Here is a 12,304-nt window from a genome sequence, read left to right on the forward strand (position 1 = left end):
TAACAAGGTATGGGTAACAAGGTATGGATGTAACAAGGCATGTGTGTAACAAGGTATGGGTGTAACAAGGTATGGGTGTAACAAGGTATGTAACAAGGTTGTAACAAGGTGTGGGTGTAACAAGGTTGTAACAAGGCATGGGTGTAATAAGGCATAGGTGTATCAAGGTATGTGTGTAACAAGGTATGGGTGTAACAAGGTATGTAACAAGGTTGTAACAAGGTGTGGGTGTAACAAGGCATGGGTGTAATAAGGCATAGGTGTATCAAGGTATGTGTGTAACAAGGTATGGGTGTAACAAGGTATGGGTGTAACAAGGTATGGGTGTAACAAGGTATGGGTGTAACAAGGTATGGGTGTAACAAAGTTGTAACAAGACATGGGTGTAACAAGGTATGTGTGTAACAAGGTGTGGGTGTAACAAGGTTGTAACAAGGCATGGGTGTAATAAGGCATAGGTGTAACAAGGTATGGGTGTCACAAAGCTTGGGTGTAACAAGGCATGGGTGTAACAAGGTATGGGTGTAACAAAGTATGGGTGTAACAAGGTATGGGTGTAACAAGGTATGGGTGTAACAAGGTATGGGTGTAACAAGGTATGGGTGTAACAAAGTTGTAACAAGACATGGGTGTAACAAGGTATGTGTGTAACAAGGTGTGGGTGTAACAAGGTTGTAACAAGGCATGGGTGTAATAAGGCATAGGTGTATCAAGGTATGTGTGTAACAAGGTATGGATGTAACAAGGTATGGATGTAACAAGGTATGTAACAAGGTAGGGGTGTACCAAGGTATGGGTAACAAGGTATGGATGTAACAAGGCATGTGTGTAACAAGGTATGGGTGTAACAAGGTATATCACCAGGATATGATAACATGAATTCCCATCAAACAGTTGTTATTGACCTCTTATTACAGTTGGTATTAACCTATTATATTGACCTCTTTTATATGACTATCTAAAAGTTCAAAAAACCATTAAGCAGTATTCAGACTTTTTATTGTACGTAAAATATTGTATGCAACATATCTCGTTGTTTAATCTATTGCCATTCTATTTCCAGTAATGTTTAAGTTCTAACGAATGTTTGATGACGTAAAATCGATAATATATTTCTACTAGATATTATATGTAACATATTATCGATTTTTAGGTCATCAAACATTCGTTAGAACTTAAACATTACTGGAAATAGAATGGCAATAGATTAAATAACGTGAGATATGTTGCATACAATATTGTACGTATAATACTGGAGTCTGTGGAGCGCTTAAGTCACTTTACGCCTTTCAGGAACTGTGGCATGCCCAGTGTATCAATCTGATACTCAGCAGTTAGATCATCTGCTCATTGTTTAGTTACTTTTTGAGGTTGTGTTAATCTGATTATTTTCACCCGATATCAGAAACATAGTACACACACAGTCTCCTTTTTTTGGTTCCAAGTCCCTGCACTTGAAATTAAACATTTTCCATGTAAATTCTGTTGCGTCTGTCATCAAACTGTAAGTGAGTTCCTCTGTGGGGTGGTCCCTTTAAAAGGGGGCAATAAGAACTTTGAATGACAATGAAACGCGACATCACAAAATGAACAACAAATACAAATCCACAATTTCTAAAAGCACCATTTTATTGACATGAAATAGTTGCAACATTACATGTAGCTGTTCAAAATTGCTGTAAAATAAAAAATAAATATTTAAAATGCATAGATTTCTCCAACATAAATATATAACATGTAACCCTGTTTTAAACTTTATAAGATTGAGTTGGAAAGCACAAGGCAAGGTCTAATTTTTAATAAAGGCTAATTTAATGGTGAATCAAATATAATGAGCAACGTGTCATACTATGATCCCTCTTGTCTCAAGTTGAGAGCTGTTGAGAAAGTCATCAGTGCGTTTACATGGTTGTGTCGCCTGCGTACGGACAAAACTGCCCTTTTACATGTGTATACGCACTGCAGGATTAGCACATGCAATTCAAAACTACCATTGCAAAATCCATACAAGTACAGTTGTGAGATGGTGAGTCCATGAAGCTTGCCATTTTGATTAAATCAACTGAGTTCGACAGACAGCCGAATCCCTATTCGTCTTTTGGTAAATTCATGTTACGCTTTAATTATTTTTAAATTAGAGAACAAGGGATCAATGCTTTTACAGCATATCCATTTTTAATGGTGATTTTCATTGACCGTACTTCACTGCACTGTTAGCTAACCCTGTATGCTGCCCTCTTTTGCTTACTCATCACATTGATCAATGAACAATTGATATGCTGCCCTCTAGAGCTAAATTAGTGATCCCTTGCTTGCTAATTCATAAATAATTGATGTGTTACATGAATTTGCCAAAAGACAAAATACAGATTCGCCTGTCTGCCAAACTCATAAGAAATGTAAAGCAAAATTATACTTCTACGCTATTCAAATTTGGTACACTCACCGGAACACTTTTACCGGGTCAACCAGCATCTTCAGCGGATGTTACTGCTCTGAAGATTTGTTGTTGCTAGTAATGTAATTGAGACACCTCCAATGACATCACAGATGTAGATGACGTCAAACAAGAAGATGCTGTGGCGCCCCTTGGTTCCGGGGGGGGGGGGGATGTCAGGAGGTTGTCCAACAACATCACTAGCAACAACAAACCTTCAGAGCAATAACATTCGCTGATGACGCCGATTGAACCACGGAAAGCGCTCTGGTGAGTGTACCAAATTTGAGTAGCGTAGCGGTATAATTTTGCTTTCTATTTACGTTTACCGCTACATATGAATATACATCATTATCATAGGAAATAATTTTTAAAATTTGTGAATATCCATATCAAAACGATGCACTTGTCGGGTGTTACATGTGTCTCATTTCATAATAGTTAGGAATAAATACCAGACTCATCTCAAGTGGAGGTCACTTCAAATCATCCCAAGTCACATGGTTAAGGTATGTTCTTTGTATTCCTAAACCATGTGACTTGGGATGATTGGAAGTGACCTCCACTTCGGAGATGAGTCTGGTATTTTATCTTTGCTATCATGTGAAATGAGACACATGCAGCAGCCGACAATTGCATTGTTTTGATATGGATGTACACATTTGTGTTATTTAGTTAGAAATATTTCAAAATTTCGCATTATTTTCAACATTTTGTTACATTATAAAATTTATTATGCATTATTTGTGTACTATGTTTGGCGAGATATGACATTAGAAGAATGAATTGTAACAATTTTAAAAGCACCGCTTCATAATTTAAGGGTTTTAAATGTTTCAAAATTTTGCATTATTTTCAACATTTTGTTACATTATTATGCATTATTTGTGTACCGTTTGGCAAGATATGACATTAGAAGAATGAATTGTAAATAAATTTAAAAGCACCGCTTCATAATTTAAGGAAACCAGCAAAACCTCCTTATCCATGCATAGACTCCCACACAGCCTGCTGAAATTCACTACCTGTAAAATTCTTCCCTGATAAAACCAGATCTCGAAGAACTCTAGCTTGGTGGACTCCTGTTTTCCAGCCATCCACATACCACTTATTGCTTGCAAAGAAAGAATCCTTGTATGGTTTAGGCATTGGGCAATTGTAATGTTCTGCACTGGCAACAAATTTTTGTTTTTTAGAAGCTTTTAAGTTTTCATGAATACGATTGCATATAAAGCACTCAAAACCCGATATGAAATTTAACTGCTTATAATCGTTTACACCCCATTCACGAGTTTCCATTGTGTCAATTAAAAAAGTATTACTAATACCAGTTCTTTTAAACTCTAAAAATTTCTCATATTCTGTGTCATTTGAGGCAAGTTGTTTAAGGTAAGTGGCAAGTTTTTCTGGCGATTCAAATTTGTCAACTAAAACAGCTGATTTGTTGTTTGGTAGAAAGTCTCCAACTTTTGGAGAACCTCGGTACACGGGTACAGATCCTAACATGAGAGGACGCCATAACTTTTCTGTCATGTAGTCATCACAAATGGCATTTTCAAAAGCTAAATTAAATTTATACTTGGAAAGTATTTTAAAGAACTCTTTGTTATCCATGGTAAGTGGGTCTTGCAGCACAGGAGGGAGATCTTTGTTATGAAGACAACGTCCGTAAGAATCAATGTCCATGTACTTCATAAGTTCCGACACATACGCATCCCGATCTGATGGTGGATCGCAATCTGAATGGACATACACTGCAGATGCACGCCCATCTTTACTTTTTTCTGCAGTAGGAACAAAATAACTTGTATCTGTAAGATCCGACAACTTTTCTAAATACTGTGTGCTGATTGGGTAGTCTGATTCCCTTTTAAAAGTCGCTGTATGATTGAACAGTTGCAAACACTCAGGGTGACACAAAATATAGTTGTTTTTTGGTGATTCTTCATGCAGCACAGCCCACTCGTGGTGTTTCTTACGCGGCAACGGTAAATCTCCCGGATTAAAATCTGTCCCGTAGAACATAAACACTTGAGTTTTAGGATGGTTTTGAAAATGGCGATCGACGGTGAAGAAACATTTGTTTTCTCCACACTGTTTTATTCTACCTCTTTCACCAGTAAATCCAGTCCACCAGAGGATTATGGGTAATTTGACTTCAAGCAAAGTGGAGTTTACGTGGTCTCGGTCATGTTCATCTGTTCCATCTGTTTGAAAGGAAAAGAATAGTTATATTAATATAAACAAGTTAATGACAGGGTAATGGCAGAGTCTTAGGCCAGAAACATTTTGCAAAAAAAGCTTTGTGCTTGTGTTGGTTTTTGATGTTGTGTGACCACTAAAAAAGGCCTACTAAAAAGGCTCAACACATCGGGCTACATGCTAGGATAGCTTTTACAACTCACATACTTATGCACATGGTTTGAAAGACAAACCTTTTTTTTTTTGCCTTACCTTGCTACCTATCCCAAGGACCTATCCACTTCAATATGAAATGGATATAGGTGTAGGGCTGACACTTAGAGCAAGGGGAATTTGGTGAGAGCAAAATGTTAAAAATACGGGGTCATTGGGTGAGAGCATGATTTTTGGCATTCGGTGAGACCAAATTGTAAAAAATAGCATACTTAATTTTAAAATTTTAGTTTGTGATGTCTATTTGCTTAATGTATTTTACTGTTTTTTCCTTCATATTTTTGCCTTTAAATCTCCACTTCAAATTTGCTGCCTTTGGCCTCCATGGACCAGATCGTGTCACACATACAGCGGAATCATGGCATGTTGCCTAGATGGGGATCAACGTTAAGTCAGGTACCGTGTGAGCAAACTAAAAAATAGCACGAATAGCGTACACAAAAGAAACTTTGCACGCAAGATGAGCGATGTCGCCATGTCTGAACCCTGTACCGGCATCAGCTGAATTCGAGTACGCTTAGAAGGCACAGGCACGGAAAATTCCAATCTGTGTGTTTATTAATCTATGGTGTCACATATTAAAGGTCCTATTCGCTGGCATAGTGCACGTTACAATATGACCGTTGCTATGTCAACTGGCTCACACTTTATTTGTTATGAACCACTGATCGAAATGATCACAACACAAAGCCTATGGCATCATAATTCCGAATAAGTGCATGAGACTAGGCTTGAACCAGTAACCAATGGATACTAATGTGCACTACGTCAACGAATTCACAGAGGAATGAAGTTTTGTTGTGCTAATTGCTAATGAACTGTGAAACAAATATAGTCTATGCATAAAGCCAAGAATTCTCCGCGTTGCGGAAATTCCGCGAAAATCGCGGAATACAGAGGTACAGCGGAAAACCCATTTCTGAGAAAAAAATATACAAAATAAGCAAAAATGACCTAGAAAAAGAAAAAAAATACAATTGATAAGAAATAAATAAAATACTTAATGAAATGGGTCTTCAAAATTCATCAAAATAAAGTAAAATCCGTCATAGATTTACCGTACAATGCTCGAGTATCCCACAATCCTTTGCGCGCCCGACTAAAAAGTAAGATGCTTGTGAAATTTTATTATGTCAGAAATGTGCTAAAATTACAAAGCGGAGAAAAGCGGAATTTAGCATTTGTAAAGCAGAAAATTCTTGGCTTTATCTATGCACAATCCACATGACTGCAAGACTGTAACTTACTTTTATCTACAAGCCTGCCTCCATAATCAACATTGTCATAAAGCCAATATGGGAATGGTATACCGCTCTCATCAAGTAACACTGAGTCTACATCGCCCATAGGGGGAAGAATCTAAAGGAAAAAGAAGAAAAAAATAGATGTGTTCTTTATACTCTTGGTGAATATTCACATCATCATACCCGGAGAGGGTAGAGCTAAGGCAAGGGTACCATATTGAGTCAAGTTCAGTACTAAGGCTACATACAATAATTATGCAATGCATACCAGATCAATTATGATTACTATAGAGTTCTTGCTAAATTTTCCCTGCAGAGGACATGCCATTATGGGCTAATGCAATATTTATGAGTCCCCCTGGAGGGTAAAATTTTCAAATGGTGTGCCAAAATTACCCTCTTGGCCTGCCAAAAATTGCCGCCCCCCCCCCCCCCCTTCTTGGGCTGTGAACAAATCCTTGCCTTCTCCTTTGCATACGCTTTTTAAGAACGCAATTCGACAGTCTCTACATGTACATACCGGTATGTATAATGTGAGTGTAGTCACTGGAAATATTCTGGGATGAAAGTGGCCTGAAGTGACTTGGCAGGAAAAGCCTGAAAAAGCGCATAAATTTGGGCTATAAAGCCTTAAAACGGGCTGAAAATAAATAAAAGTGAGGAAATTTGGAGTAGCAAAAGGCCTGAAATCAGGCAATTGCCTGAAAACTGACATCCCTGAATATTGTACATTTGAATCCATAAATGTTTTTTTTTTAAGTTTAGAGCATTTTATTAACTCCCTGGACACTGGTCATCATCGAACAGCATTTCTGATTGGTTGATAACTTGAAATGCTCATTTCAATTGCCAATTACCGTATTCGTCCGAGTATAGTCCCACGTTCGAGTATAGTCTCACCCCCATTTTTCGAAAAATTCCAGAAATTGTAAAAAAAAAAAATCATCCTAGCATCTAGGTATAGGTCCAGGGACACTCCAAAACCGATAACTTCCCACCAAATTGAGAACAATCATCATCAGCTATTAGATCACAACAAAATGTTGGTTGTTTTACTGATGAAACTGTTGGCAAGAAAATAATTCTTGGTTAGCTTGGTTATTGACAGATTAAAAACCAAAAACATTTTAGTATATCAGAATTATACATGTAGCTCAATCGCGAACATACAAGAACGGCAGAAACCCTGGTGCGAAAAAGACCATAAACAGGGACTGTCTTTTGGAATATGCCGAAGAGCATTCATAGTTTAGTTTAGTTATTTATGAAAACGCGAACGCAAACCGATGTCATTAATATCTCACAATTGACCGCAAAATGCGTAATTGTTCCAATGGCGCACACAATTGACTGGCGTTTGCGTGTTGTTGTGCGTCGAACAATCAAGGCAAATCAATCTAGAAATATGGCAAAGGGTGCCACTCTTTTTCCAATACGGTCTCTTATAAAAAGGTGACCGAGGGGCACGAGGTCCATTCTTCTCTGAAAGCGAACTTAAATTTTGCAAATTGCTCAGAGTTATAATGGTAGGTAGGCTGTTTAACAATCGATGACTAAAATACAACAAGATGCCCGGTGGGTTCAGTCTTCACTGACAATGTGTACGCATGATGGTTCCAATTAGGGTACTTTTCAAGAAATGTCCGCGGAATTTTCGAGGACAAAATTGTTCGCGATTGTCCAAATTAGGGGTGTTTTGGAGCAAAATTGTCCTTGAAATGGAAAATAGGGTGTATTTCTAGGACTTTCGTCCGCGTTTTACCGCTACAGTTTTCGTTATTGTCCTCATTTCCCCGTGAAATAGGGGGGCAATTCAAAAGCGTCCTTGAAATGGTAAAAATAGGGTATTTATTTCGAAAAAATGTCCTCGATTCCTCGTAATAAGGGGTGAAATGAAAATGCGTCCTCAAAATGATAAAAATAGGGAGGTATTTGGGGCAAATTTTCCTTGATTTGGCATAAAATAGGGGTAAAATTGCTGCAAATGTCCTCGATTCCCCGTGAAATAGGGGTCATTTTCAAATCCTGGAACGGTCATACGTCCTACCTTTAAATACAAACTGAACCCACCGGGAACAAGATGGCCAACATATTTGGTCATTTGGTGTACGTAGAAGGGGTAGAGACCTGGCCTCTCCACACGCTCCATAATCACCATCACATACATGTACCCGGAACTCTGGAGAATCAGGAAATTTATTAGTCATGTGAGGCTAATTTTTTATTATTTCAGTGGTCTGAGTCCGAGTCCGACTCTGTGCTGTGCGTACACGAGCGTTACACAGAAGCACTTGATAAACAATCACGATGAGTGGCTGATCAACGCGGGGATCAATATAAGACAATAAGACGGTTGATCCCTTGGTCATCAGCGTACAGAAGGGGAGGAGACCTCACTACTTCTATGCAGTCGCTGATCACCAGTGCATACATAAATAATTAAAGCTATCTGTTGCTTAATAGAGGGCGACGTTCAACTCAAAAAATTGCGACCACAGTAAATGGCTTAACTGTGTAATCCCCATAGGAAAATACAAAAGTTTGAAATTTGGACACCAGAAACTTGGAGACGTAGTCTAGAAGTCATCATGCAGTGATAGTTAGAGTTCATAAAATAAAATCGCCTTTGCGTAAAACGGATCGACATGGTGAAAAATGATGCATTACTTACTTTTTGTACAGCAAGTCATTGTAAGGCATTAATTGTCAATGACGGCCGCAGAAAAATGCAGAATTAAAAAACAGACATTTTCCCATAACTTTGCTGATATTTGAGCAACAGACATGGTTGACCCCTCATTTTTTATTGTTTAATAAATAATCACCTTTTTAAACAAAATAATTTCCATGTGAAAAAACCTACTTGAAAATTGATCATGCCTAGAAACATGCAAAGCCAAAGGTTCCGTTTAAATCGCCTAAAGTTGGTTTTTTTAAACTTCCGTGGTCGTGCCTGTGCGTATCGTGTACACGAGCCCTGATTGGCTGATCAATACACTTGACAACATTAAGCCAGCTGACCCATTGGTCTTCGGCGCGGCACATAGTAGGCGACCTTGTCACTTCTACGCGATCGCAATTCACCAGCGCGTACCTGGACCATAGTGCCGTACTATTACGCTGACTTTCGTATTCGGCGAGGAGGACGATTTCGACCTCCTGGTTTGTTTACAAACAGAGAGGTAGACAAAAACCGTTCCGCGTGTCCAAACACTCAAGTATCAGAAGGATGGTCCACAATAGCGTGATTCACGTAACCTGAATAGGGATTAAAAAGCTGTCACGTAGAACCATGTGCTTCTATTGTCCAATTTGCCATCAAGATTTCATATGGAAACAGTTCAGACCCAGAAGATCATGTCAGAAATTAATATTTTGTTCTGGGTCTGATTATTCTGACTACCCGGACCACGGAAGTTTAAAAAAAAAAAAACTTTATACGCGCTCGACATCTTGTGCATAGGGCTTTGTGGAACATAATACACACTGGGCGGTTAGCAGTATGCTTAATTCATCAAAGGAATTCTGCAAAAAATTATACCCGGACCACGGAAGTAATAATTTTGTAGTTTAGTTTTAAGCTTTCATGCTTTCGAAAATGAAGTGAAGTCAGTCTGTCAGTCACGTCAGACATGTCAGAACACCATGAACAATCAGCATGGAGTTATTAATTTGTTCCTCATTCACATACGATTTAATCTTACGGTATTCTTACCTGAAAAAGCACAAATAACGTTGTGGAAAAGAAGAAAAACACGATTATCATGCATTTCCGTAGTCTCAATCGTCCCATGTTTTGGTTTTCAATGCATTTCCTGGTTTGTCACAAGAGGGCGTTATTTTTTCGTTTTTAATGAGTCGCTGTCTAAAAAATCACACCGCTATAGCATTTTTTATGATTATGAAAGTTTCCCTAATTTACAAATTATGGGCAGTTATTTTTAGGGGATTAAAAAATAAGCCATCCAATATTATTTTTATAATAATTATGAAACTTTTTGATGATTTTTGAGTGAAAGTACCGTAAAATGGGGTAACTTTGGGCATTTTTCAGAGTTTTTAAACCACTGCTTCCAAACAAACCAATTAGGCCTATATTTCTTTTTTATGACATGGGTTCCCTTCTACATTAATAATTTTGTAAGGGTGCCCATATGGGTTAAAAATAGCCTGACCACAGTGGCGGCGCCAGGAAATGTTTTTCGGGGGGGCATTAGGGGACAAAGTGAATTTCAGGGGGGGCAAAATCAACAAAGTTTGCGCAAAATTACCGTAAAAAGTGGAAATTTTCGTAATTTTGGGTTTTTTTCTGGGGGGGCAACAGGGGGGGCAAGAGTTCTGACTGGGGGCATTTGCCCCCCCCCATGCCCCCCCGTGGCGCCGCCACTGCCTGACCATAAAAGATATCCCACATTTGGGACAACTCGTTTATTTGACAAGGCAATCTTATCAAATTTGAAGGGTCTTTCTTGCAGGCCCGTACGCAGGGGGGGGTATCTACTTAATGGTAAGCAATCTATACGGTGATTTTTTAATTTTGGGTGGATCAAATTGAGAAAATATTCTAGGTATGACTTGTTGTACTATGGTGCACCCCCCCCATTTGGAAAAGTAGGGGGCCTATACAAAAAGTCCCACAATTTCAGAATTTGCGAATGTAGCAGGTTTTTTACCCTTTTTTGGACAAAAAGGTCCAAATTTTGTCCACATTTCACAAAATCCCCCCCGGAAAAAGGTCCACTTTTTCAAAATCAGCACCCCCCAATGAAATTATCCTGCGTACGGGCCTGGTTTTTTGATGAGAAAATCAGATTCATTTTGAAGAGAAATCCTCCAAATAGGCCTATATGAATATTCATACTTGTTAAATTTGAATAGATTTATTCATTTTTGAGGACTTTTTAGAGTGTATAGCCGCCTAATTATGAGTCCTGTGGCAGGTTTAAATGGAAGAATATTTTGGCAAGCTGGGGGAGGCAATTTTTGGCACATATTCATGGGGCACCTTAAAATAAAACACTCCAAGGGACCGTTCATTATTAATGCCGGAGCAGCTGTGCTGGAGGGGACCTGAAGAATATTGAGCTTTAATGGTGAAAAATACATACCGGGTACCCTCCATTGTGCCATGAATCAATTTCTTATACCCCCCTATTGAATCAAACAAAATCACATACCCGCCCCCTTCCGAGCAAACTTCAATATTTATTCAATCACAAAGATTGGTCATTGAAAAGGTAAATTTTATTTATCTGAACCTGACCTCATTAGGCCTACGTGGATATGTGCGCTGTTTCGCTGCACCGCGAGCGGGTCAGCGTTAGATACCCCCTTGAAACGCGCGCTGCTAGGCCCCCCCCTTTTGAGGCAAAATTTTGCCCCCTGAAATTCACCATCCCCCATGCCCCCCCCCGCCCCCGCCCCCAAAACATTTCTGGTGCCGCCACTGAGCCTTATAGGCCTAAAAGTTGCCCAAACGAGTAAGCATCCAGTTTGTGCTCATTTTCGAATTTTTTACCCCAGCGCCCGAGTACCCGGGGGTAAGAACAGTGGCGTAGATTTCTTCTCATTGGGGGGATGGAGATGGAAAAAAAACCTCTTAAAGTATAGTGAATCCTGCTCCTTTTGGCGACACAAATGCGCGCCATTTTGCCTGATTGAATCGTGCAAAAATTGGCACTTTTGGGGCTAAGCCATCCCCCTGGGATCTACGCCTACCAGCAATGATGACTGGGGGTACTTGGTGAGGCCCATGGTTTCTACAGTAAATCAAAATGATTTTCTTTTCCTCTTTTAAACTTCCATCGACCTGCCAAATTAATAAGTTTAATACTTCCCACACTTCCACCCCCATGCCACCTGCCCCCCCCCTCTAAATTTTACCTCCCCATGGAGGCTTGGCTTATGCATGCATGGGTAATTGGATCCCCTGCATAATGAAGTATACCCCCGGTAGTATACCGTATACGTTAGGGGTGGTGCAATAATTATGTGTACCCCCGGGGGGTGAATTATAGGGGGGGGGGCAAAGATTTTTTGGCAGGCCAGAAGGGGGGGCAAGCATTTTTGGCCGGTCAAAAGGGGGGGTCAAGCGATTTTGGCAGGTCGAAAGGGGGGGGCAAGCAATTTTGGCACAGATATTTTGGGTACTGTTTCTATATTACGCCCTAAAAAGGCGTAGGAAAATGTTAGGAACACATTCAAATAT

At 39.4% G+C, this 12,304-nt stretch overlaps 1 protein-coding gene across 1 annotated transcript; it reads right to left on the reverse strand.

The window, feature by feature from the left end:
• Nucleotides 1-2,000: 2,000 nt before the first annotated feature.
• Nucleotides 2,001-9,915, reverse strand: LOC140158867 (alpha-(1,3)-fucosyltransferase 10-like). The gene is made up of 3 exons (XM_072182124.1): nucleotides 9,812-9,915; nucleotides 6,100-6,211; nucleotides 2,001-4,644 (listed from the first exon to the last, which is right to left on the reverse strand). The coding sequence occupies exons 1-3, from the start codon at nucleotides 9,887-9,889 to the stop codon at nucleotides 3,419-3,421; spliced, it is 1,416 nt and encodes a 471-aa protein (XP_072038225.1). The 5' UTR covers nucleotides 9,890-9,915; the 3' UTR covers nucleotides 2,001-3,418.
• Nucleotides 9,916-12,304: the final 2,389 nt, after the last annotated feature.

The sequence above is a fragment of the Amphiura filiformis genome, chromosome 8, assembly GCF_039555335.1.
Source record: "Amphiura filiformis chromosome 8, Afil_fr2py, whole genome shotgun sequence".
NCBI classification, from domain to species: Eukaryota; Metazoa; Echinodermata; class Ophiuroidea; order Amphilepidida; family Amphiuridae; genus Amphiura; species Amphiura filiformis.